Source organism: Magallana gigas, chromosome 2, assembly GCF_963853765.1.
Source record: "Magallana gigas chromosome 2, xbMagGiga1.1, whole genome shotgun sequence".
In the NCBI taxonomy this organism is placed as follows: domain Eukaryota; kingdom Metazoa; phylum Mollusca; class Bivalvia; order Ostreida; family Ostreidae; genus Magallana; species Magallana gigas.
Genome location: NC_088854.1, coordinates 20181885 through 20202806, shown reverse-complemented (window position 1 = coordinate 20202806; position 20922 = coordinate 20181885). Strand labels below are relative to the sequence as shown.

General features: G+C 38.3%; 11 protein-coding genes across 11 annotated transcripts; 7 read left to right on the top strand and 4 right to left on the bottom strand.

The window, feature by feature from the left end:
• The first annotated feature begins 54 nt into the window (after window positions 1-54).
• LOC105320417 (uncharacterized) lies at window positions 55-8356 on the top strand. The gene is made up of 2 exons (XM_066077625.1): window positions 55-709; window positions 7545-8356. The coding sequence occupies exons 1-2, from the start codon at window positions 115-117 to the stop codon at window positions 8261-8263; spliced, it is 1314 nt and encodes a 437-aa protein (XP_065933697.1). The 5' UTR covers window positions 55-114; the 3' UTR covers window positions 8264-8356.
• On the top strand, window positions 2384-3232 carry LOC136272816 (histone H3). The gene has a single exon (XM_066075486.1). It carries the CDS (start codon window positions 2461-2463, stop codon window positions 2869-2871), a length of 411 nt encoding a protein of 136 aa, XP_065931558.1. The 5' UTR covers window positions 2384-2460; the 3' UTR covers window positions 2872-3232.
• On the top strand, window positions 3878-4569 carry LOC105320429 (histone H4). The gene has a single exon (XM_034446815.2). The coding sequence runs from the start codon at window positions 3941-3943 to the stop codon at window positions 4250-4252; it is 312 nt and encodes a 103-aa protein (XP_034302706.2). The 5' UTR covers window positions 3878-3940; the 3' UTR covers window positions 4253-4569.
• LOC105320424 (histone H2B-like) lies at window positions 4778-5583 on the bottom strand. Its single transcript, XM_011418353.4, has one exon. The coding sequence runs from the start codon at window positions 5546-5548 to the stop codon at window positions 5177-5179; it is 372 nt and encodes a 123-aa protein (XP_011416655.2). The 5' UTR covers window positions 5549-5583; the 3' UTR covers window positions 4778-5176.
• Window positions 5665-6255, top strand: LOC105320418 (histone H2A). Its single transcript, XM_011418348.4, has one exon. It carries the CDS (start codon window positions 5816-5818, stop codon window positions 6194-6196), a length of 381 nt encoding a protein of 126 aa, XP_011416650.1. The 5' UTR covers window positions 5665-5815; the 3' UTR covers window positions 6197-6255.
• Window positions 8357-9930: 1574 nt separating the features above from the next.
• On the top strand, window positions 9931-10614 carry LOC136272817 (histone H3). Its single transcript, XM_066075487.1, has one exon. The coding sequence runs from the start codon at window positions 10009-10011 to the stop codon at window positions 10417-10419; it is 411 nt and encodes a 136-aa protein (XP_065931559.1). The 5' UTR covers window positions 9931-10008; the 3' UTR covers window positions 10420-10614.
• An 810-nt stretch (window positions 10615-11424) lies between these two features.
• On the top strand, window positions 11425-12116 carry LOC136272815 (histone H4). The gene has a single exon (XM_066075485.1). The coding sequence runs from the start codon at window positions 11488-11490 to the stop codon at window positions 11797-11799; it is 312 nt and encodes a 103-aa protein (XP_065931557.1). The 5' UTR covers window positions 11425-11487; the 3' UTR covers window positions 11800-12116.
• A 147-nt stretch (window positions 12117-12263) lies between these two features.
• On the bottom strand, window positions 12264-13168 carry LOC136272814 (histone H2B-like). Its single transcript, XM_066075484.1, has one exon. It carries the CDS (start codon window positions 13093-13095, stop codon window positions 12724-12726), a length of 372 nt encoding a protein of 123 aa, XP_065931556.1. The 5' UTR covers window positions 13096-13168; the 3' UTR covers window positions 12264-12723.
• A 47-nt stretch (window positions 13169-13215) lies between these two features.
• On the top strand, window positions 13216-13802 carry LOC136272813 (histone H2A). Its single transcript, XM_066075483.1, has one exon. It carries the CDS (start codon window positions 13363-13365, stop codon window positions 13741-13743), a length of 381 nt encoding a protein of 126 aa, XP_065931555.1. The 5' UTR covers window positions 13216-13362; the 3' UTR covers window positions 13744-13802.
• Window positions 13803-16294: 2492 nt separating this feature from the next.
• LOC136272812 (histone H3) lies at window positions 16295-17274 on the bottom strand. Its single transcript, XM_066075482.1, has one exon. It carries the CDS (start codon window positions 17072-17074, stop codon window positions 16664-16666), a length of 411 nt encoding a protein of 136 aa, XP_065931554.1. The 5' UTR covers window positions 17075-17274; the 3' UTR covers window positions 16295-16663.
• Window positions 17275-18869: 1595 nt separating this feature from the next.
• Window positions 18870-19624, bottom strand: LOC136272811 (histone H1-delta-like). The gene has a single exon (XM_066075480.1). It carries the CDS (start codon window positions 19559-19561, stop codon window positions 18962-18964), a length of 600 nt encoding a protein of 199 aa, XP_065931552.1. The 5' UTR covers window positions 19562-19624; the 3' UTR covers window positions 18870-18961.
• Window positions 19625-20922: the final 1298 nt, after the last annotated feature.

Below are 20922 nucleotides of genomic sequence, written 5' to 3'. Positions count from 1 at the left end.
TTTTCGAGGACGTCCGCGCCCGCTGTAAACAAAAGCAGCGAGAGCGTGAGACTTCACTATTTCCTCGTATTAGTTCGCAGTGAATTGTACAGCGTTTTCGTTTCGTCCGAAGCCATGGCAGACACAGCAACCACAACCCCAGTCAAGAAGAAGGTTACTAAGCCTAAGGTACCTGCAGCACACCCCAAGTACGTTGATATGATCAGGGCCGCCTTGGAATCCCTGAAAGAGCGTGGTGGATCTTCCAGACAGGCCATTCTGAAGTACATAATGGCCAACTTTAAAGTGGGAAACGACGTCAACCCCATTAATGTCCACCTTAAAATGGCACTCAAGAACGGAGTGAAGAAAGGCGCTCTGAAACAAGCCAAAGGAACAGGCGCCACTGGCTCTTTCAAGTTAGGAGACAAGCCAAAGACAGAGAAAAAACCAAAGGCGAAGAAAGTCACCAAACCCAAGGCAGCCAAACCAAAGAAGGCCACAGCTGTTAAGCCCAGGAAGGCGGCAGGGGAGAAAAAGACTGCTGAGAAGAAGAAGAAGTCCCCCAAGAAAGCAGCTGGACCTAAGAAAGTTAAGACACCCAAGAAGAAGACGGCAGCCAAATCCCCTAAGAAGGCAGCAGCCAAGCCAAAGAAGGCCAAGACTCCGAAAAAAGCAGCAGCAGCCAAGCCAAAGAAAGCCAAGACTCCCAAGAAGACAGCAGCTAAAAAATAAGCAATCATAGCATCATTGCAGATTGCAAACCTTCAACAAAAGCCCTTTTCAGGGCTACCAATATTTTTCGAAAAGATGTCTTAATTACAAATGCAAGTTGCAAAGAAACATGCAAGTACAATGAATTCATATACACTTTATACAGGTACATTAAGCCCCTTCTAGTTTTTCTGTGATAATGTGTTATTACATATTATTAATTCATATCTGACTATGGTATGGTTCAGAAGGGGGAAGGGGGGGGGGCATTAACAACACAAACTCACAAATAAGATATTAAAAAGGAGATATAAGCAAATTGTAAATGAGTAACATGGCAAGGGTTTGTAATGCAAGGTGCATGCTTTTTTTCATAATGTTCACGGCTACAGACCAGAGTATGAATAGTCGAGTAGTAAAATTTACAGGAGTAGTAATGAAGATTTGAAAGAAAAATTATGGGTGGGGGGTGAGATGAGGGAAAAAACAAACACCAAACGTAGCTATGAATGTGTTTTTTGTTTTTTATTTTGCTCCTGCAACTAACTGCATGATATTGATTGAGGTCTGTTTAGTGAATACACTAAAAAAAAATACATGCATTTACATTATTCAAATCCAACATTTATAAGGCTTAAGCGATATGAGTACAACAAATAATGTACATCATTCATATATGTTGTAGACTAACTAGAAAGTGGGTTGATACACATTATCATAAGATTAGTGATGCTGAATTCTGATTGAAAGGAAACATACGGAGAGAGAGAGAGAGAGAGAGAGAGAGAGAGAGAGAGAGAGAGAGAGAGAGAGAGAGAACACAAACATGCATTTTTTTTAACATTATTTTATTATGATTCTACTCTGGTTACATTATTCTTTCTTTCTTTCTTCTTTCTTTGACACTGAACAGGATAGCTACACCTTATAGTTTGCATGATGAACTTTGAAACATACAGTCTTCCTGAGATTTTTTTCCCCTCTCTTTCCAGAATCAAGTGGCTCTCATTGTGTCTGTATTTACAATTACAACTAGTGTTTTGGACTTACATGCCCGGATATTTCTGTGCAAATCAAACTATAAAAGTAAGTTCTTTTGTTACTTAGCTAAATCATGAATGATAAAACATATAAATGCATATGACGTAGATCTTCTGAACTATAGATCTTTTATGTTTCTCTTTGATAAATCTATATCTTTATTTACTTATTTATTTATTAGGGGAGGGGGGAGGGGGGGGGTTATGATGCTGGGTTTATTGTAATTGAATTGAGATATCAGATGATCATTCAGCATATACTATTCCCATTTTAATGCCAGAGAATCAATAGGTTAAAATATTGAGTGAATGTAAGTTGTGCAATATTCTAATGGGTTGTTATTTAATTGATCAGTTTGTTTTTGCTTTTTTTAAAGTATCAATTACATCCTGTAGAATATAGATGGTGTTTAATACTTTATGTAAATCAAATAAGTTTTAGTTATAATTGGAATAAAAGTTTTGTTCCACTAAGTACACGGACGATATTTTTCGGAGTACACAAATTCTGTGCAAAAGCCGGATCGAAATGATTTTTTCACCTGGCCAATCGGAACGGGTTATTATCGACTAATCGCTGACCACCTCTCTCGGTCAAGATCACCAATGGCGATTGTCGTTAGTGGGGGTGCTGTGATATCGAAGAGCAGACAGGTAATCGTCGACTCGGTATAAAGTGTATACAGAGGACCGTCTGGCTCATTCATTCATTTGACACTCGTCGAAGATGGCACGTACCAAGCAGACCGCAAGAAAATCTACTGGAGGTAAAGCTCCACGTAAACAACTGGCCACCAAGGCAGCCCGTAAGAGCGCTCCAGCAACTGGTGGCGTCAAGAAACCCCACAGATACAGGCCAGGAACCGTCGCTCTTCGTGAGATCAGGAGATACCAGAAAAGCACAGAGCTGCTGATCAGGAAACTGCCATTCCAGCGTCTGGTCCGTGAGATTGCTCAGGACTTCAAGACCGACCTGCGTTTCCAGAGTTCAGCCGTCATGGCTCTCCAGGAAGCCAGCGAAGCCTACCTTGTCGGACTCTTTGAGGACACCAACTTGTGCGCTATCCACGCCAAGAGAGTCACCATCATGCCCAAAGATATCCAGCTTGCCAGACGTATCCGTGGCGAGAGAGCTTAGATTCTCTTTTGTCTCTTGACAAACTCAAAACGGCCGTTTTCACGGCCACCAAAACCTTTAGAAAAGATGCCTTCACATTACATACAATTGATACTCTAATTATTGAATAAGCGTGCATTCATCTATAATAAATATATGTAAGATGGCTCGCATAAACACACGCACACATATATATCCCATGAATAAAATAAATACAGCAATACAGGTATATTTCAGCGGAAACTTTCTTAACAAATGGACAACATGAGAAACAGTGAATTGATATATCACAAACTGTCAAAACTATTGCTATAAATGGTAACTGTCCCACTGCGAGCAAAACTCAAGCTAACACAAATGTGTACATTAAAAAAAAGAAAGAAGAAGATATCTTTAATTATAACAAAAATGTAAATACCATTATCATTCTTATATTATGGATTTATAACATAGTCATGATGTTCCTAAAGGTCAATCTGCTAATTATTATTAAAATAGGAGTATGTTCCTTTATGGAGAAGGAATACAGGAATCATATTGTGTCTTTTGAATAAATTACATTAATTTAGTGAAATCAGTTAATGTCTCTTAGATTTTAGCTACTGGCTCTAACCATATCTTTTGCCTCATACCATTTGATACATTCTGTTTATCAGGTTTTTTTTCTTTTTGTCTTTTTTTTGTTTTGGTTTGTTTTGGTTTTTTTTTTTTTTTTTTACACACTGCACATTCATTTATTACCAATTTAATTCTTTTCGATGAATTGTACAGGTGTGCAGTACACTTATATAAACATGTATATATATTTAATATTTCGTAACAGTTAATGATATAAATTAAGTATAAACTATGATAAGAAAAGCGACACGTTAAATATGTAAGATGTGTGTATGTGGATTCCATGTAAAACAGATAAGGCCCGAGGCGGGTTTATACCTTAGCCAATCAGCGTTGACTTTACTAATCGCCTAGTTTGTGCTGCCGAACTTTTCAAGGTATGGTGGCTTCTCACGGGTCGTAAATTGAAGCTACATATAATTTGGTATCGCGAAACAAAGTTCATCTCAGTACATCTTCACTGAACGTAAACATGTCTGGTCGTGGTAAAGGAGGAAAAGGTCTTGGAAAGGGGGGCGCCAAGCGTCACAGGAAAGTTCTTCGAGACAACATCCAGGGTATCACCAAGCCTGCCATCCGTCGTCTTGCACGTAGAGGTGGAGTTAAACGTATCTCTGGACTCATCTACGAGGAAACCCGTGGTGTCTTGAAAGTCTTCCTCGAGAACGTCATCCGTGATGCAGTCACATACACAGAGCATGCCAAGAGAAAGACCGTCACAGCCATGGACGTTGTCTACGCTCTGAAGAGACAGGGACGTACCCTCTACGGATTCGGCGGTTAAACTGCCACTCCTGTGTGCTTGCAGCACTGACAACAAACAAACGGCCGTTTTAACGGCCACCAAACTTTTAGAAAAGATGCCTCTATCACAAATGCTGTGAAATACACCTACACACTCTGTGAGACATACTACACTTTTACCTGTCATTAGTAATGAGTTAGCATTCATTTCCCCTGCCACATGCACTCGAAATAAGAGTGGTTGGAAGTCACATGAGTTATGAACAATCACTTTTACACTTAGCCTAATCAAAGAATGATATTAAAGTAAGCCACATTTCACATGTCAGAAAATGACTATTGTTTAATTTTAAATAGGTCAGTTATTGCGCATTGATTAAATGATAATGTAAAGAAATATATTCATGTCATTTGATCCTCCAACCCTCATTGATTTCTCTTGTACGTGTCTAAAACATGACAGAATAAGTAATTGAAATCAGAAATTTTAATTGAAAACTGCAGAATTGTATTTTTATTATCTTACATGTTGAAATGATATTAAATTGCTATGGTGAAAAGGATTAAAACTATTAAAAGATAGGGCAGTGAAATTGACTTTAATCATGATTGAAAAGCAGACACTGATAATGTTTAGCTCATTATTTTATGACCATATTGTAGATTGCACTGTTTTGATATATTAAATTGTACGATAATATTGAATAATGAAGATCAATAAGTAATTGGTGTACAGTAATAGAGACAGAACTTTTTTATTCTTAGATGTGACAGCCTGTTGTAATTTCAGTTTCTGTGAAGATGGATACTCATTTTGATAGTGAATGTATAGTCTTGAAACAATCATGACTGTTGAACACAAATTAAATGTACCAGTAACTGCGTATTGTAATGATGGTAGCTTTTCGAAAAAATTGTGTGGCCCTGAAAAGGGCCGTTTGGTTATGTCAACTATCCCTGCAGTTTACTTGCTGCTGGTGTACTTGGTGACAGCTTTGGTACCTTCAGAGACAGCATGCTTGGCCAATTCACCTGGCAGGAGAAGGCGGACTGCAGTCTGGATTTCTCTGCTGGTGATGGTTGAGCGTTTGTTGTAGTGGGCCAGACGGGAGGCCTCAGCGGCAATTCTCTCGAAGATGTCATTGACGAAAGAATTCATGATGCTCATGGCCTTGCTGGAAACTCCAGTGTCTGGGTGCACCTGTTTCAAGACTTTGTAGATGTAGATAGCGTAGGATTCCCTCCTCTTCCTGCGCTTCTTCTTGTCCCCAGTTCTCTGGGCCTTAGCCTTGGTGGCAGCTTTCTTAGAACCTTTAGATCCAACTTTGGGTGGCATGTTTACAGTGTGAAGACTGAGACAATGAATGGCGCATTGCTCTCGGTAGATTTATATATAACACGAGGCGGATTGAAGCGTACAGGTAAATTGCGGACGTCTTTGTAAACATCATATTGGTCAGGACGCCCGAGGTGCGTTTAAAACGAGCGCTGTGATTGGTGGATCATCTCAATCCGTGGAAGTGTTTAAATAGAGTGGCGCAGCGCATGGCGTGTTATTCGTTGATTTAATTTTGTCAGCGCCCAACCCACACACCAATCTAAAATGTCAGGACGTGGTAAAGGAGGCAAAGTGAAGGGAAAGGCAAAGAGCCGATCTTCCCGTGCCGGACTACAGTTTCCCGTTGGTCGTATCCACCGTCTGCTGAGGAAGGGCAACTACGCCGAGAGAGTGGGAGCCGGTGCCCCAGTGTATCTGGCCGCTGTCCTTGAGTACTTGGCCGCTGAAGTGTTGGAGTTGGCAGGCAACGCAGCCCGTGACAACAAGAAAACCAGAATCATCCCCCGTCATCTGCAGCTTGCTATCCGCAACGACGAGGAGTTGAACAAACTTCTGTCCGGTGTGACCATCGCACAGGGTGGTGTTTTGCCCAACATCCAGGCCGTGCTCCTCCCCAAGAAGACCCAGAAGCCAGCCGCCAAGTAAAAAGTCAGCCCTGTCGACTTGACTTGTCTGTACCAAACGGCCGTTTTCACGGCCACCCATATTTTTCGAAAAGATGTCTCTATAGCATGTAATTAAGCACACATATACAATGCAGATACCCATTACACGTTTATTGAATGCATTGCCACACACCGTCAACCTATTACATAAATTTCTATTCATGTTCAATTAATATCCAATTTGATGTTGTTCCAACGCTCTCAAATGCTAAACACAAATTTAATTTATATCAGTTACCCCTCAAAAATACATTAGTGTGTGAAAAAATTAAAATTTGAGCTCAAATCTCGATCATGCTCATTGGTTAAACTAGTGATATAAATGCACGCATAATGTTAGAATGATATGTACTTGAACAATTGCGACATCCGATTCTGATTTTATACAGTGTTTCATGGGGGAGATCATTTGTGCGTTATTTTATTATTATTCTTTTTCTATTTGAATTGATATCAAAACGGTGAATGTACATTCACCTACGTATGCATGGTCTGCGCATTACAAATTAAGGTCTAAGTAAGATGTGCACACGTGAAAACTGCAGTTTTGGCAATGTTATCATGATTGCACAAATGAACTAATTATTTATTCACGTCATTCATCACCCGTTTTTTTCCCAATTCATGATCAACTACTACCTTAGTATATCTATATTTATGTTGATATGCTTTTTGACTGTATGTGCATTTGTTAACATAACGCCGTTTTCTTGCACGTACTATACTGTACATCGCACTTCGCGTAAAGTAGATAATGTAATTCAATTTTCTTTATTTTTCAAAAAATCCTATGACTTTTGCCACTGAATATTTTGATATTATTATTAAAGTGACGACTTTTTCTTTCTTTTTTTATTATATTTATTTGTTTTTCTTTCTGACAACTTAAAAAATTTATAATTCTCTCTTGCTCTTGTTCTGTGTATCGTGTGTTTCTGGGTGTATGGACCTGGTGTGAATTTCACTTAAAAGAAGATATGTATGGGCCTTCTACACAATAGACGATATAAAATACACTTATGTCTGTATGTTGGACGTTAAAAAAATGTAATTTTCTGTGAATAATTATCAATTTTAAAGACATTGCGTGACTTTATCGGCATTTGGAGTTGGAATTTGCTACTCTGTCCTACGTTTTCCTTTCATTTGAGTTCCTTTAGCGGAGAATTTACGTAAAATATGCAGATGATATGGTAGGGATATATCCACACAATGTGATTTTCATAAAATAGCTGCAATCGGTACTCATTAAACGGCGCAGCAAGGATGTAAACATCGGCATCAAAACACACATCGATTCTACTATGCATATGCGCTTCGATTTTAAGGGATGTTTTCGAGGACGTCCGCGCCCGCTGTAAACAAAAGCAGCGAGAGCGTGAGACTTCACTATTTCCTCGTATTAGTTCGCAGTGAATTGTACAGCGTTTTCGTTTCGTCCGAAGCCATGGCAGACACAGCAACCACAACCCCAGTCAAGAAGAAGGTTACTAAGCCTAAGGTACCTGCAGCACACCCCAAGTACGTTGATATGATCAGGGCCGCCTTGGAATCCCTGAAAGAGCGTGGTGGATCTTCCAGACAGGCCATTCTGAAGTACATAATGGCCAACTTTAAAGTGGGAAACGACGTCAACCCCATTAATGTCCACCTTAAAATGGCACTCAAGAACGGAGTGAAGAAAGGCGCTCTGAAACAAGCCAAAGGAACAGGCGCCACTGGCTCTTTCAAGTTAGGAGACAAGCCAAAGACAGAGAAAAAACCAAAGGCGAAGAAAGTCACCAAACCCAAGGCAGCCAAACCAAAGAAGGCCACAGCTGTTAAGCCCAGGAAGGCGGCAGGGGAGAAAAAGACTGCTGAGAAGAAGAAGAAGTCCCCCAAGAAAGCAGCTGGACCTAAGAAAGTTAAGACACCCAAGAAGAAGACGGCAGCCAAATCCCCTAAGAAGGCAGCAGCCAAGCCAAAGAAGGCCAAGACTCCGAAAAAAGCAGCAGCAGCCAAGCCAAAGAAAGCCAAGACTCCCAAGAAGACAGCAGCTAAAAAATAAGCAATCATAGCATCATTGCAGATTGCAAACCTTCAACAAAAGCCCTTTTCAGGGCTACCAATATTTTTCGAAAAGATGTCTTAATTACAAATGCAAGTTGCAAAGAAACATGCAAGTACAATGAATTCATATACACTTTATACAGGTACATTAAGCCCCTTCTAGTTTTTCTGTGATAATGTGTTATTACATATTATTAATTCATATCTGACTATGGTATGGTTCAGAAGGGGGAAGGGGGGGGGGGCATTAACAACACAAACTCACAAATAAGATATTAAAAAGGAGATATAAGCAAATTGTAAATGAGTAACATGGCAAGGGTTTGTAATGCAAGGTGCATGCTTTTTTTCATAATGTTCACGGCTACAGACCAGAGTATGAATAGTCGAGTAGTAAAATTTACAGGAGTAGTAATGAAGATTTGAAAGAAAAATTATGGGTGGGGGGTGAGATGAGGGAAAAAACAAACACCAAACGTAGCTATGAATGTGTTTTTTGTTTTTTATTTTGCTCCTGCAACTAACTGCATGATATTGATTGAGGTCTGTTTAGTGAATACACTAAAAAAAAATACATGCATTTACATTATTCAAATCCAACATTTATAAGGCTTAAGCGATATGAGTACAACAAATAATGTACATCATTCATATATGTTGTAGACTAACTAGAAAGTGGGTTGATACACATTATCATAAGATTAGTGATGCTGAATTCTGATTGAAAGGAAACATACGGAGAGAGAGAGAGAGAGAGAGAGAGAGAGAGAGAGAGAGAGAGAGAGAGAGAGAACACAAACATGCATTTTTTTTAACATTATTTTATTATGATTCTACTCTGGTTACATTATTCTTTCTTTCTTTCTTCTTTCTTTGACACTGAACAGGATAGCTACACCTTATAGTTTGCATGATGAACTTTGAAACATACAGTCTTCCTGAGATTTTTTTCCCCTCTCTTTCCAGAATCAAGTGGCTCTCATTGTGTCTGTATTTACAATTACAACTAGTGTTTTGGACTTACATGCCCGGATATTTCTGTGCAAATCAAACTATAAAAGTAAGTTCTTTTGTTACTTAGCTAAATCATGAATGATAAAACATATAAATGCATATGACGTAGATCTTCTGAACTATAGATCTTTTATGTTTCTCTTTGATAAATCTATATCTTTATTTACTTATTTATTTATTAGGGGAGGGGGGAGGGGGGGGGGGTTATGATGCTGGGTTTATTGTAATTGAATTGAGATATCAGATGATCATTCAGCATATACTATTCCCATTTTAATGCCAGAGAATCAATAGGTTAAAATATTGAGTGAATGTAAGTTGTGCAATATTCTAATGGGTTGTTATTTAATTGATCAGTTTGTTTTTGCTTTTTTTAAAGTATCAATTACATCCTGTAGAATATAGATGGTGTTTAATACTTTATGTAAATCAAATAAGTTTTAGTTATAATTGGAATAAAAGTTTTGTTCCACTAAGTACACGGACGATATTTTTCGGAGTACACAAATTCTGTGCAAAAGCCGGATCGAAATGATTTTTTCACCTGGCCAATCGGAACGGGTTATTATCGACTAATCGCTGACCACCTCTCTCGGTCAAGATCACCAATGGCGATTGTCGTTAGTGGGGGTGCTGTGATATCGAAGAGCAGACAGGTAATCGTCGACTCGGTATAAAGTGTATACAGAGGACCGTCTGGCTCATTCATTCATTTGACACTCGTCGAAGATGGCACGTACCAAGCAGACCGCAAGAAAATCTACTGGAGGTAAAGCTCCACGTAAACAACTGGCCACCAAGGCAGCCCGTAAGAGCGCTCCAGCAACTGGTGGCGTCAAGAAACCCCACAGATACAGGCCAGGAACCGTCGCTCTTCGTGAGATCAGGAGATACCAGAAAAGCACAGAGCTGCTGATCAGGAAACTGCCATTCCAGCGTCTGGTCCGTGAGATTGCTCAGGACTTCAAGACCGACCTGCGTTTCCAGAGTTCAGCCGTCATGGCTCTCCAGGAAGCCAGCGAAGCCTACCTTGTCGGACTCTTTGAGGACACCAACTTGTGCGCTATCCACGCCAAGAGAGTCACCATCATGCCCAAAGATATCCAGCTTGCCAGACGTATCCGTGGCGAGAGAGCTTAGATTCTCTTTTGTCTCTTGACAAACTCAAAACGGCCGTTTTCACGGCCACCAAAACCTTTAGAAAAGATGCCTTCACATTACATACAATTGATACTCTAATTATTGAATAAGCGTGCATTCATCTATAATAAATATATGTAAGATGGCTCGCATAAACACACGCACACATATATATCCCATGAATAAAATAAATACAGCAATACAGGTATATTTCAGCGGAAACTTTTTAACAAATGGACAACATGAGAAACAGTGAATTGATATATCACAAACTGTCAAAACTATTGCTATAAATGGTAACTGTCCCACTGCGAGCAAAACTCAAGCTAACACAAATGTGTACATTAAAAAAAAGAAAGAAGAAGATATCTTTAATTATAACAAAAATGTAAATACCATTATCATTCTTATATTATGGATTTATAACATAGTCATGATGTTCCTAAAGGTCAATCTGCTAATTATTATTAAAATAGGAGTATGTTCCTTTATGGAGAAGGAATACAGGAATCATATTGTGTCTTTTGAATAAATTACATTAATTTAGTGAAATCAGTTAATGTCTCTTAGATTTTAGCTACTGGCTCTAACCATATCTTTTGCCTCATACCATTTGATACATCCTGTTTATCAGGTTTTTTTTCTTTTTGTCTTTTTTTTGTTTTGGTTTGTTTTGGTTTTTTTTTTTTTTTTTTACACACTGCACATTCATTTATTACCAATTTAATTCTTTTCGATGAATTGTACAGGTGTGCAGTACACTTATATAAACATGTATATATATTTAATATTTCGTAACAGTTAATGATATAAATTAAGTATAAACTATGATAAGAAAAGCGACACGTTAAATATGTAAGATGTGTGTATGTGGATTCCATGTAAAACAGATAAGGCCCGAGGCGGGTTTATACCTTAGCCAATCAGCGTTGACTTTACTAATCGCCTAGTTTGTGCTGCCGAACTTTTCAAGGTATGGTGGCTTCTCACGGGTCGTAAATTGAAGCTACATATAATTTGGTATCGCGAAACAAAGTTCATCTCAGTACATCTTCACTGAACGTAAACATGTCTGGTCGTGGTAAAGGAGGAAAAGGTCTTGGAAAGGGGGGCGCCAAGCGTCACAGGAAAGTTCTTCGAGACAACATCCAGGGTATCACCAAGCCTGCCATCCGTCGTCTTGCACGTAGAGGTGGAGTTAAACGTATCTCTGGACTCATCTACGAGGAAACCCGTGGTGTCTTGAAAGTCTTCCTCGAGAACGTCATCCGTGATGCAGTCACATACACAGAGCATGCCAAGAGAAAGACCGTCACAGCCATGGACGTTGTCTACGCTCTGAAGAGACAGGGACGTACCCTCTACGGATTCGGCGGTTAAACTGCCACTCCTGTGTGCTTGCAGCACTGACAACAAACAAACGGCCGTTTTAACGGCCACCAAACTTTTAGAAAAGATGCCTCTATCACAAATGCTGTGAAATACACCTACACACTCTGTGAGACATACTACACTTTTACCTGTCATTAGTAATGAGTTAGCATTCATTTCCCCTGCCACATGCACTCGAAATAAGAGTGGTTGGAAGTCACATGAGTTATGAACAATCACTTTTACACTTAGCCTAATCAAAGAATGATATTAAAGTAAGCCACATTTCACATGTCAGAAAATGACTATTGTTTAATTTTAAATAGGTCAGTTATTGCGCATTGATTAAATGATAATGTAAAGAAATATATTCATGTCATTTGATCCTCCAACCCTCATTGATTTCTCTTGTACGTGTCTAAAACATGACAGAATACGTAATTGAAATCAGAAATTTTAATTGAAAACTGCAGAATTGTATTTTTATTATCTTACATGTTGAAATGATATTAAATTGCTATGGTGAAAAGGATTAAAACTATTAAAAGATAGGGCAGTGAAATTGACTTTAATCATGATTGAAAAGCAGACACTGATAATGTTTAGCTCATTATTTTATGACCATATTGTAGATTGCACTGTTTTGATATATTAAATTGTACGATAATATTGAATAATGAAGATCAATAAGTAATTGGTGTACAGTAATAGAGACAGAACTTTTTTATTCTTAGATGTGACAGCCTGTTGTAATTTCAGTTTCTGTGAAGATGGATACTCATTTTGATAGTGAATGTATAGTCTTGAAACAATCATGACTGTTGAACACAAATTAAATGTACCAGTAACTGCGTATTGTAATGATGGTAGCTTTTCGAAAAAATTGTGTGGCCCTGAAAAGGGCCGTTTGGTTATGTCAACTATCCCTGCAGTTTACTTGCTGCTGGTGTACTTGGTGACAGCTTTGGTACCTTCAGAGACAGCATGCTTGGCCAATTCACCTGGCAGGAGAAGGCGGACTGCAGTCTGGATTTCTCTGCTGGTGATGGTTGAGCGTTTGTTGTAGTGGGCCAGACGGGAGGCCTCAGCGGCAATTCTCTCGAAGATGTCATTGACGAAAGAATTCATGATGCTCATGGCCTTGCTGGAAACTCCAGTGTCTGGGTGCACCTGTTTCAAGACTTTGTAGATGTAGATAGCGTAGGATTCCCTCCTCTTCCTGCGCTTCTTCTTGTCCCCAGTTCTCTGGGCCTTAGCCTTGGTGGCAGCTTTCTTAGAACCTTTAGATCCAACTTTGGGTGGCATGTTTACAGTGTGAAGACTGAGACAATGAATGGCGCATTGCTCTCGGTAGATTTATATATAACACGAGGCGGATTGAAGCGTACAGGTAAATTGCGGACGTCTTTGTAAACATCATATTGGTCAGGACGCCCGAGGTGCGTTTAAAACGAGCGCTGTGATTGGTGGATCATCTCAATCCGTGGAAGTGTTTAAATAGAGTGGCGCAGCGCATGGCGTGTTATTCGTTGATTTAATTTTGTCAGCGCCCAACCCACACACCAATCTAAAATGTCAGGACGTGGTAAAGGAGGCAAAGTGAAGGGAAAGGCAAAGAGCCGATCTTCCCGTGCCGGACTACAGTTTCCCGTTGGTCGTATCCACCGTCTGCTGAGGAAGGGCAACTACGCCGAGAGAGTGGGAGCCGGTGCCCCAGTGTATCTGGCCGCTGTCCTTGAGTACTTGGCCGCTGAAGTGTTGGAGTTGGCAGGCAACGCAGCCCGTGACAACAAGAAAACCAGAATCATCCCCCGTCATCTGCAGCTTGCTATCCGCAACGACGAGGAGTTGAACAAACTTCTGTCCGGTGTGACCATCGCACAGGGTGGTGTTTTGCCCAACATCCAGGCCGTGCTCCTCCCCAAGAAGACCCAGAAGCCAGCCGCCAAGTAAAAAGTCAGCCCTGTCGACTTGACTTGTCTGTACCAAACGGCCGTTTTCACGGCCACCCATATTTTTCGAAAAGATGTCTCTATAGCATGTAATTAAGCACACATATACAATGCAGATACCCATTACACGTTTATTGAATGCATTGCCACACACCGTCAACCTATTACATAAATTGCATGGCAAGATGCAAATAGAAACAAAATGTTTTATTTACAAGCACTTAGTTGATAATTTTTGCTTACAATACTATTTAGAAAAATCAATACCAAGGTTGTATAAAAAATGTATTTCCAAAATGAGGTTGTCCTCACATAATTTGCTCATTGAAACAGGTCGACATAAAAATATACCAAGAGACAAAAGATTTTGTAAAACTTGTATAACAGACATTGAAGACGAATATCATTTTATACTTGTATGTCCAATGTACTTAGCATTACGATCAAAGCTCATAAAAAAGTATTACTGGTGTAAACCATCCATGTACAAATTAATACAGTTATTAAGTGTTAACAATATTAAAGAATTGTGTAATTTAGGAAAATTCATTTACAAAGCCCTCACACTCAGAATGGTTTGACTATATCAAGTGTCATTTGCTGATTTCAATTGTTATTACTATCAATATATATATAATATATGTGTTATTTCATTCTCCAAATACAAATTATTCTATAGATTTGTAAGGACTGACCGTCCATTATTATTATTATTTATTCATGTATTGTTCACATTTATACATGTAAGTGCTATAAGACGTATGTCTTTGCAATAAAGAAATTGAAATTGAAATATTCATGTTCAATTAATATCCAATTTGATGTTGTTCCAACGCTCTCAAATGCTAAACACAAATTTAATTTATATCAGTTACCCCTCAAAAATACATTAGTGTGTGAAAAAATTAAAATTTGAGCTCAAATCTCGATCATGCTCATTGGTTAAACTAGTGATATAAATGCACGCATAATGTTAGAATGATATGTACTTGAACAATTGCGACATCCGATTCTGATTTTATACAGTGTTTCATGGGGGAGATCATTTGTGCGTTATTTTATTATTATTATTATTATTCTTTTTCTATTTGAATTGATATCAAAACGGTGAATGTACATTCACCTACGTATGCATGGTCTGCGCATTACAAATTAAGGTCTAAGTAAGATGTGCACACGTGAAAACTGCAGTTTTGGCAATGTTATCATGATTGCACAAATGAACTAATTATTTATTCACGTCATTCATCACCCGTTTTTTTCCCAATTCATGATCAACTACTACCTTAGTATATCTATATTTATGTTGATATGCTTTTTGACTGTATGTGCATTTGTTAACATAACGCCGTTTTCTTGCACGTACTATACTGTACATCGCACTTCGCGTAAAGTAGATAATGTAATTCAATTTTCTTTATTTTTCAAAAAATCCTATGACTTTTGCCACTGAATATTTTGATATTATTATTAAAGTGACGACTTTTTCTTTCTTTTTTTATTATATTTATTTGTTTTTCTTTCTGACAACTTAAAAAATTTATAATTCTCTCTTGCTCTTGTTCTGTGTATCGTGTGTTTCTGGGTGTATGGACCTGGTGTGAATTTCACTTAAAAGAAGATATGTATGGGCCTTCTACACAATAGACGATATAAAATACACTTATGTCTGTATGTTGGACGTTAAAAAAATGTAATTTTCTGTGAATAATTATCAATTTTAAAGACATTGCGTGACTTTATCGGCATTTGGAGTTGGAATTTGCTACTCTGTCCTACGTTTTCCTTTCATTTGAGTTCCTTTAGCGGAGAATTTACGTAAAATATGCAGATGATATGGTAGGGATATATCCACACAATGTGATTTTCATAAAATAGCTGCAATCGGTACTCATTAAACGGCGCAGCAAGGATGTAAACATCGGCATCAAAACACACATCGATTCTACTATGCATATGCGCTTCGATTTTAAGGGATGTTTTCGAGGACGTCCGCGCCCGCTGTAAACAAAAGCAGCGAGAGCTGTTTTACATGGAATCCACATACACACATCTTACATATTTACTGTGTCGGTTTTCTTATCATAGTTTATACTTAATTTATATCATTAACTGTTACAAAATATTAGATATATATACATGTTTATATAAGTGTACTGCACACCTGTACAATTCATCGAAAAGAATTAAATTGGTAATAAATGAATGTGCAGTGTGTAAAAAAAAAAAACCCAAAAAAAAAAAAAAAAACAAAACAAAAAAAAGACAAAAAGAAAAAAAACCTGATCAACAGGATGTATCAAATGGTATGAGGCAAAAGATATGGTCAGAGCCAGTAGCTAAAATCTAAGAGACATTAACTGATTTCACTAAATTAATGTAATTTATTCAAAAGACACAATATGATTCCTGTATTCCTTCTCCATAAAGGAACATACTCCTATTTTAATAATAATTAGCAGATTGACCTTTAGGAACATCATGACTATGTTATAAATCCATAATATAAGAATGATAATGGTATTTACATTTTTGTTATAATTAAAGATATCTTCTTCTTTTTTCTTTTTTTTTAATGTACACATTTGTGTTAGTTTGAGTTTTGCTCGCAGTGGGACAGTTACCATTTATAGCAATAGTTTTGACAGTTTGTGATATATCAATTCACTGTTTCTCATGTTGTCCATTTGTTAAGAAAGTTACCACTGAAATATACCTGTATTGCTGTATTTATTTTATTCATGGGATATATATGTGTGCGTGTGTTTATGCGAGCCATCTTACATATATTTATTATAGATGAATGCACGCTTATTCAATAATTAGAGTATCAATTGTATGTAATGTGAAGGCATCTTTTCTAAAGGTTTTGGTGGCCGTGAAAACGGCCGTTTTGAGTTTGTCAAGAGACAAAGGAGAATCTAAGCTCTCTCGCCACGGATACGTCTGGCAAGCTGGATATCTTTGGGCATGATGGTGACTCTCTTGGCGTGGATAGCGCACAAGTTGGTGTCCTCAAAGAGTCCGACAAGGTAGGCTTCGCTGGCTTCCTGGAGAGCCATGACGGCTGAACTCTGGAAACGCAGGTCGGTCTTGAAGTCCTGAGCAATCTCACGGACCAGACGCTGGAATGGCAGTTTCCTGATCAGCAGCTCTGTGCTTTTCTGGTATCTCCTGATCTCACGAAGAGCGACGGTTCCTGGCCTGTATCTGTGGGGTTTCTTGACGCCACCAGTTGCTGGAGCGCTCTTACGGGCTGCCTTGGTGGCCAGTTGTTTACGTGGAGCTTTACCTCCAGTAGATTTTCTTGCGGTCTGCTTGGTACGTGCCATCTTCGACGAGTGTCAAATGAATGAATGAGCCAGACGGTCCTCTGTATACACTTTATACCGAGTCGACGATTAACTGTCTGCTCTCCGATATCACAGCACCCCCACTAACGACAATCGCCATTGGTGATCTTGACCGAGAGAGGTGGTCAGCGATTAGTCGATAATAACCCGTTCCGATTGGCCAGGTGAAAAAATCATTTCGATCCGGCTTTTGCACAGAATTTGTGTACTCCGAAAAATATCGTCCGTGTACTTAGTGGAACAAAACTTTTATTCCAATTATAACTAAAACTTATTTGATTTACATAGAGTATTAAACACCATCTATATTCTACAGGATGTAATTGATACTTTAAAAAAAAGCAAAAACAAACTGATCAATTAAATAACAACCCATTAGAATATTGCACAACTTACATTCACTCAATATTTTAACCTAATGATTCTCTGGCATTAAAATGGGAATAGTATATGCTGAATGATCATCTGATATCTCAATTCAATTACAATAAACCCAGCATCATAACCCCCCCCCCCCCCCTTAATAAATTAATAAGTAAATAAAGATATAGATTTATCAAAGAGAAACATAAAAGATCTATAATTCAGAAGATCTACGTCATATGCATTTATATGTTTTATCATTCATGATTTAGCTAAGTAACAAAAGAACTTACTTTTATAGTTTGATTTGCACAGAAATATCCGGGCATGTAAGTCCAAAACACTAGTTGTAATTGTAAATACAGACACAATGAGAGCCACTTGATTCTGGAAAGAGAGGGGAAAAAAATCTCAGGAAGACTGTATGTTTCAAAGTTCATCATGCAAACTATAAGGTGTAGATTTCAGTTTTTTGCTATCCTGTTCAGTGTCAAAGAAAGAAGAAAGAAAGAAAGAATAATGTAACCAGAGTAGAATCATAATAAAATAATGTTAAAAAAAATGCATGTTTGTTCTCTCTCTCTCTCTCTCTCTCTCTCTCTCTCTCTCTTTCTCTCTCTCTCTCTCTCTCTCTCTCTCTCTCTCTCTCTCTCTCTCTCTCTCTCTCTCTCTCTCTCTCTCTCTCTCTCTCTCTCTCTCTCTCTCTCTCTCTCTCTCTCTCTCTCTCTCTCTCTCTCTCTCTCTCTCTCTCTCTCTCTCTCTCCGTATGTTTCCTTTCAATCAGAATTCAGCATCACTAATCTTATGATAATGTGTATCAACCCACTTTCTAGTTAGTCTACAACATATATGAATGATGTACATTATTTGTTGTACTCATATCGCTTAAGCCTTATAAATGTTGGATTTGAATAATGTAAATGCATGTATTTTTTTTTAGTGTATTCACTAAACAGACCTCAATCAATATCATGCAGTTAGTTGCAGGAGCAAAATAAAAAACAAAAAACACATTCATAGCTACGTTTGGTGTTTGTTTTTTCCCTCATCTCACCCCCCACCCATAATTTTTCTTTCAAATCTTCATTACTACTCCTGTAAATTTTACTACTCGACTATTCATACTCTGGTCTGTAGCCGTGAACATTATGAAAAAAAGCATGCACCTTGCATTACAAACCCTTGCCATGTTACTCATTTACAATTTGCTTATATCTCCTTTTTAATATCTTATTTGTGAGTTTGTGTTGTTAATGCCCCCCCCCCCTTCCCCCTTCTGAACCATACCATAGTCAGATATGAATTAATAATATGTAATAACACATTATCACAGAAAAACTAGAAGGGGCTTAATGTACCTGTATAAAGTGTATATGAATTCATTGTACTTGCATGTTTCTTTGCAACTTGCATTTGTAATTAAGACATCTTTTCGAAAAATATTGGTAGCCCTGAAAAGGGCTTTTGTTGAAGGTTTGCAATCTGCAATGATGCTATGATTGCTTATTTTTTAGCTGCTGTCTTCTTGGGAGTCTTGGCTTTCTTTGGCTTGGCTGCTGCTGCTTTTTTCGGAGTCTTGGCCTTCTTTGGCTTGGCTGCTGCCTTCTTAGGGGATTTGGCTGCCGTCTTCTTCTTGGGTGTCTTAACTTTCTTAGGTCCAGCTGCTTTCTTGGGGGACTTCTTCTTCTTCTCAGCAGTCTTTTTCTCCCCTGCCGCCTTCCTGGGCTTAACAGCTGTGGCCTTCTTTGGTTTGGCTGCCTTGGGTTTGGTGACTTTCTTCGCCTTTGGTTTTTTCTCTGTCTTTGGCTTGTCTCCTAACTTGAAAGAGCCAGTGGCGCCTGTTCCTTTGGCTTGTTTCAGAGCGCCTTTCTTCACTCCGTTCTTGAGTGCCATTTTAAGGTGGACATTAATGGGGTTGACGTCGTTTCCCACTTTAAAGTTGGCCATTATGTACTTCAGAATGGCCTGTCTGGAAGATCCACCACGCTCTTTCAGGGATTCCAAGGCGGCCCTGATCATATCAACGTACTTGGGGTGTGCTGCAGGTACCTTAGGCTTAGTAACCTTCTTCTTGACTGGGGTTGTGGTTGCTGTGTCTGCCATGGCTTCGGACGAAACGAAAACGCTGTACAATTCACTGCGAACTAATACGAGGAAATAGTGAAGTCTCACGCTCTCGCTGCTTTTGTTTACAGCGGGCGCGGACGTCCTCGAAAACATCCCTTAAAATCGAAGCGCATATGCATAGTAGAATCGATGTGTGTTTTGATGCCGATGTTTACATCCTTGCTGCGCCGTTTAATGAGTACCGATTGCAGCTATTTTATGAAAATCACATTGTGTGGATATATCCCTACCATATCATCTGCATATTTTACGTAAATTCTCCGCTAAAGGAACTCAAATGAAAGGAAAACGTAGGACAGAGTAGCAAATTCCAACTCCAAATGCCGATAAAGTCACGCAATGTCTTTAAAATTGATAATTATTCACAGAAAATTACATTTTTTTAACGTCCAACATACAGACATAAGTGTATTTTATATCGTCTATTGTGTAGAAGGCCCATACATATCTTCTTTTAAGTGAAATTCACACCAGGTCCATACACCCAGAAACACACGATACACAGAACAAGAGCAAGAGAGAATTATAAATTTTTTAAGTTGTCAGAAAGAAAAACAAATAAATATAATAAAAAAAGAAAGAAAAAGTCGTCACTTTAATAATAATATCAAAATATTCAGTGGCAAAAGTCATAGGATTTTTTGAAAAATAAAGAAAATTGAATTACATTATCTACTTTACGCGAAGTGCGATGTACAGTATAGTACGTGCAAGAAAACGGCGTTATGTTAACAAATGCACATACAGTCAAAAAGCATATCAACATAAATATAGATATACTAAGGTAGTAGTTGATCATGAATTGGGAAAAAAACGGGTGATGAATGACGTGAATAAATAATTAGTTCATTTGTGCAATCATGATAACATTGCCAAAACTGCAGTTTTCACGTGTGCACATCTTACTTAGACCTTAATTTGTAATGCGCAGACCATGCATACGTAGGTGAATGTACATTCACCGTTTTGATATCAATTCAAATAGAAAAAGAATAATAATAATAATAATAAAATAACGCACAAATGATCTCCCCCATGAAACACTGTATAAAATCAGAATCGGATGTCGCAATTGTTCAAGTACATATCATTCTAACATTATGCGTGCATTTATATCACTAGTTTAACCAATGAGCATGATCGAGATTTGAGCTCAAATTTTAATTTTTTCACACACTAATGTATTTTTGAGGGGTAACTGATATAAATTAAATTTGTGTTTAGCATTTGAGAGCGTTGGAACAACATCAAATTGGATATTAATTGAACATGAATAGAAATTTATGTAATAGGTTGACGGTGTGTGGCAATGCATTCAATAAACGTGTAATGGGTAT

What these genes read in the sequence shown, in the direction of transcription:
- LOC105320418 (XM_011418348.4), top strand. Translation starts at nt 5,816, where the DNA reads ATGTCAGGACGTGGTAAAGGAGGCAAAGTGAAGGGAAAGGCAAAGAGC.
- LOC136272816 (XM_066075486.1), top strand. Translation starts at nt 2,461, where the DNA reads ATGGCACGTACCAAGCAGACCGCAAGAAAATCTACTGGAGGTAAAGCT.
- LOC136272812 (XM_066075482.1), bottom strand. Translation starts at nt 17,074, where the DNA reads ATGGCACGTACCAAGCAGACCGCAAGAAAATCTACTGGAGGTAAAGCT.
- LOC136272815 (XM_066075485.1), top strand. Translation starts at nt 11,488, where the DNA reads ATGTCTGGTCGTGGTAAAGGAGGAAAAGGTCTTGGAAAGGGGGGCGCC.
- LOC136272811 (XM_066075480.1), bottom strand. Translation starts at nt 19,561, where the DNA reads ATGGCAGACACAGCAACCACAACCCCAGTCAAGAAGAAGGTTACTAAG.
- LOC105320424 (XM_011418353.4), bottom strand. Translation starts at nt 5,548, where the DNA reads ATGCCACCCAAAGTTGGATCTAAAGGTTCTAAGAAAGCTGCCACCAAG.
- LOC136272817 (XM_066075487.1), top strand. Translation starts at nt 10,009, where the DNA reads ATGGCACGTACCAAGCAGACCGCAAGAAAATCTACTGGAGGTAAAGCT.
- LOC136272813 (XM_066075483.1), top strand. Translation starts at nt 13,363, where the DNA reads ATGTCAGGACGTGGTAAAGGAGGCAAAGTGAAGGGAAAGGCAAAGAGC.
- LOC136272814 (XM_066075484.1), bottom strand. Translation starts at nt 13,095, where the DNA reads ATGCCACCCAAAGTTGGATCTAAAGGTTCTAAGAAAGCTGCCACCAAG.
- LOC105320429 (XM_034446815.2), top strand. Translation starts at nt 3,941, where the DNA reads ATGTCTGGTCGTGGTAAAGGAGGAAAAGGTCTTGGAAAGGGGGGCGCC.
- LOC105320417 (XM_066077625.1), top strand. Translation starts at nt 115, where the DNA reads ATGGCAGACACAGCAACCACAACCCCAGTCAAGAAGAAGGTTACTAAG. An exon ending in CAAGAAGACAGCAGCTAAAA is followed by an intron (nt 710 to 7,544) that starts AATAAGCAATCA and finishes TTCGATTTTAAG; the next exon opens with GGATGTTTTCGAGGACGTCC.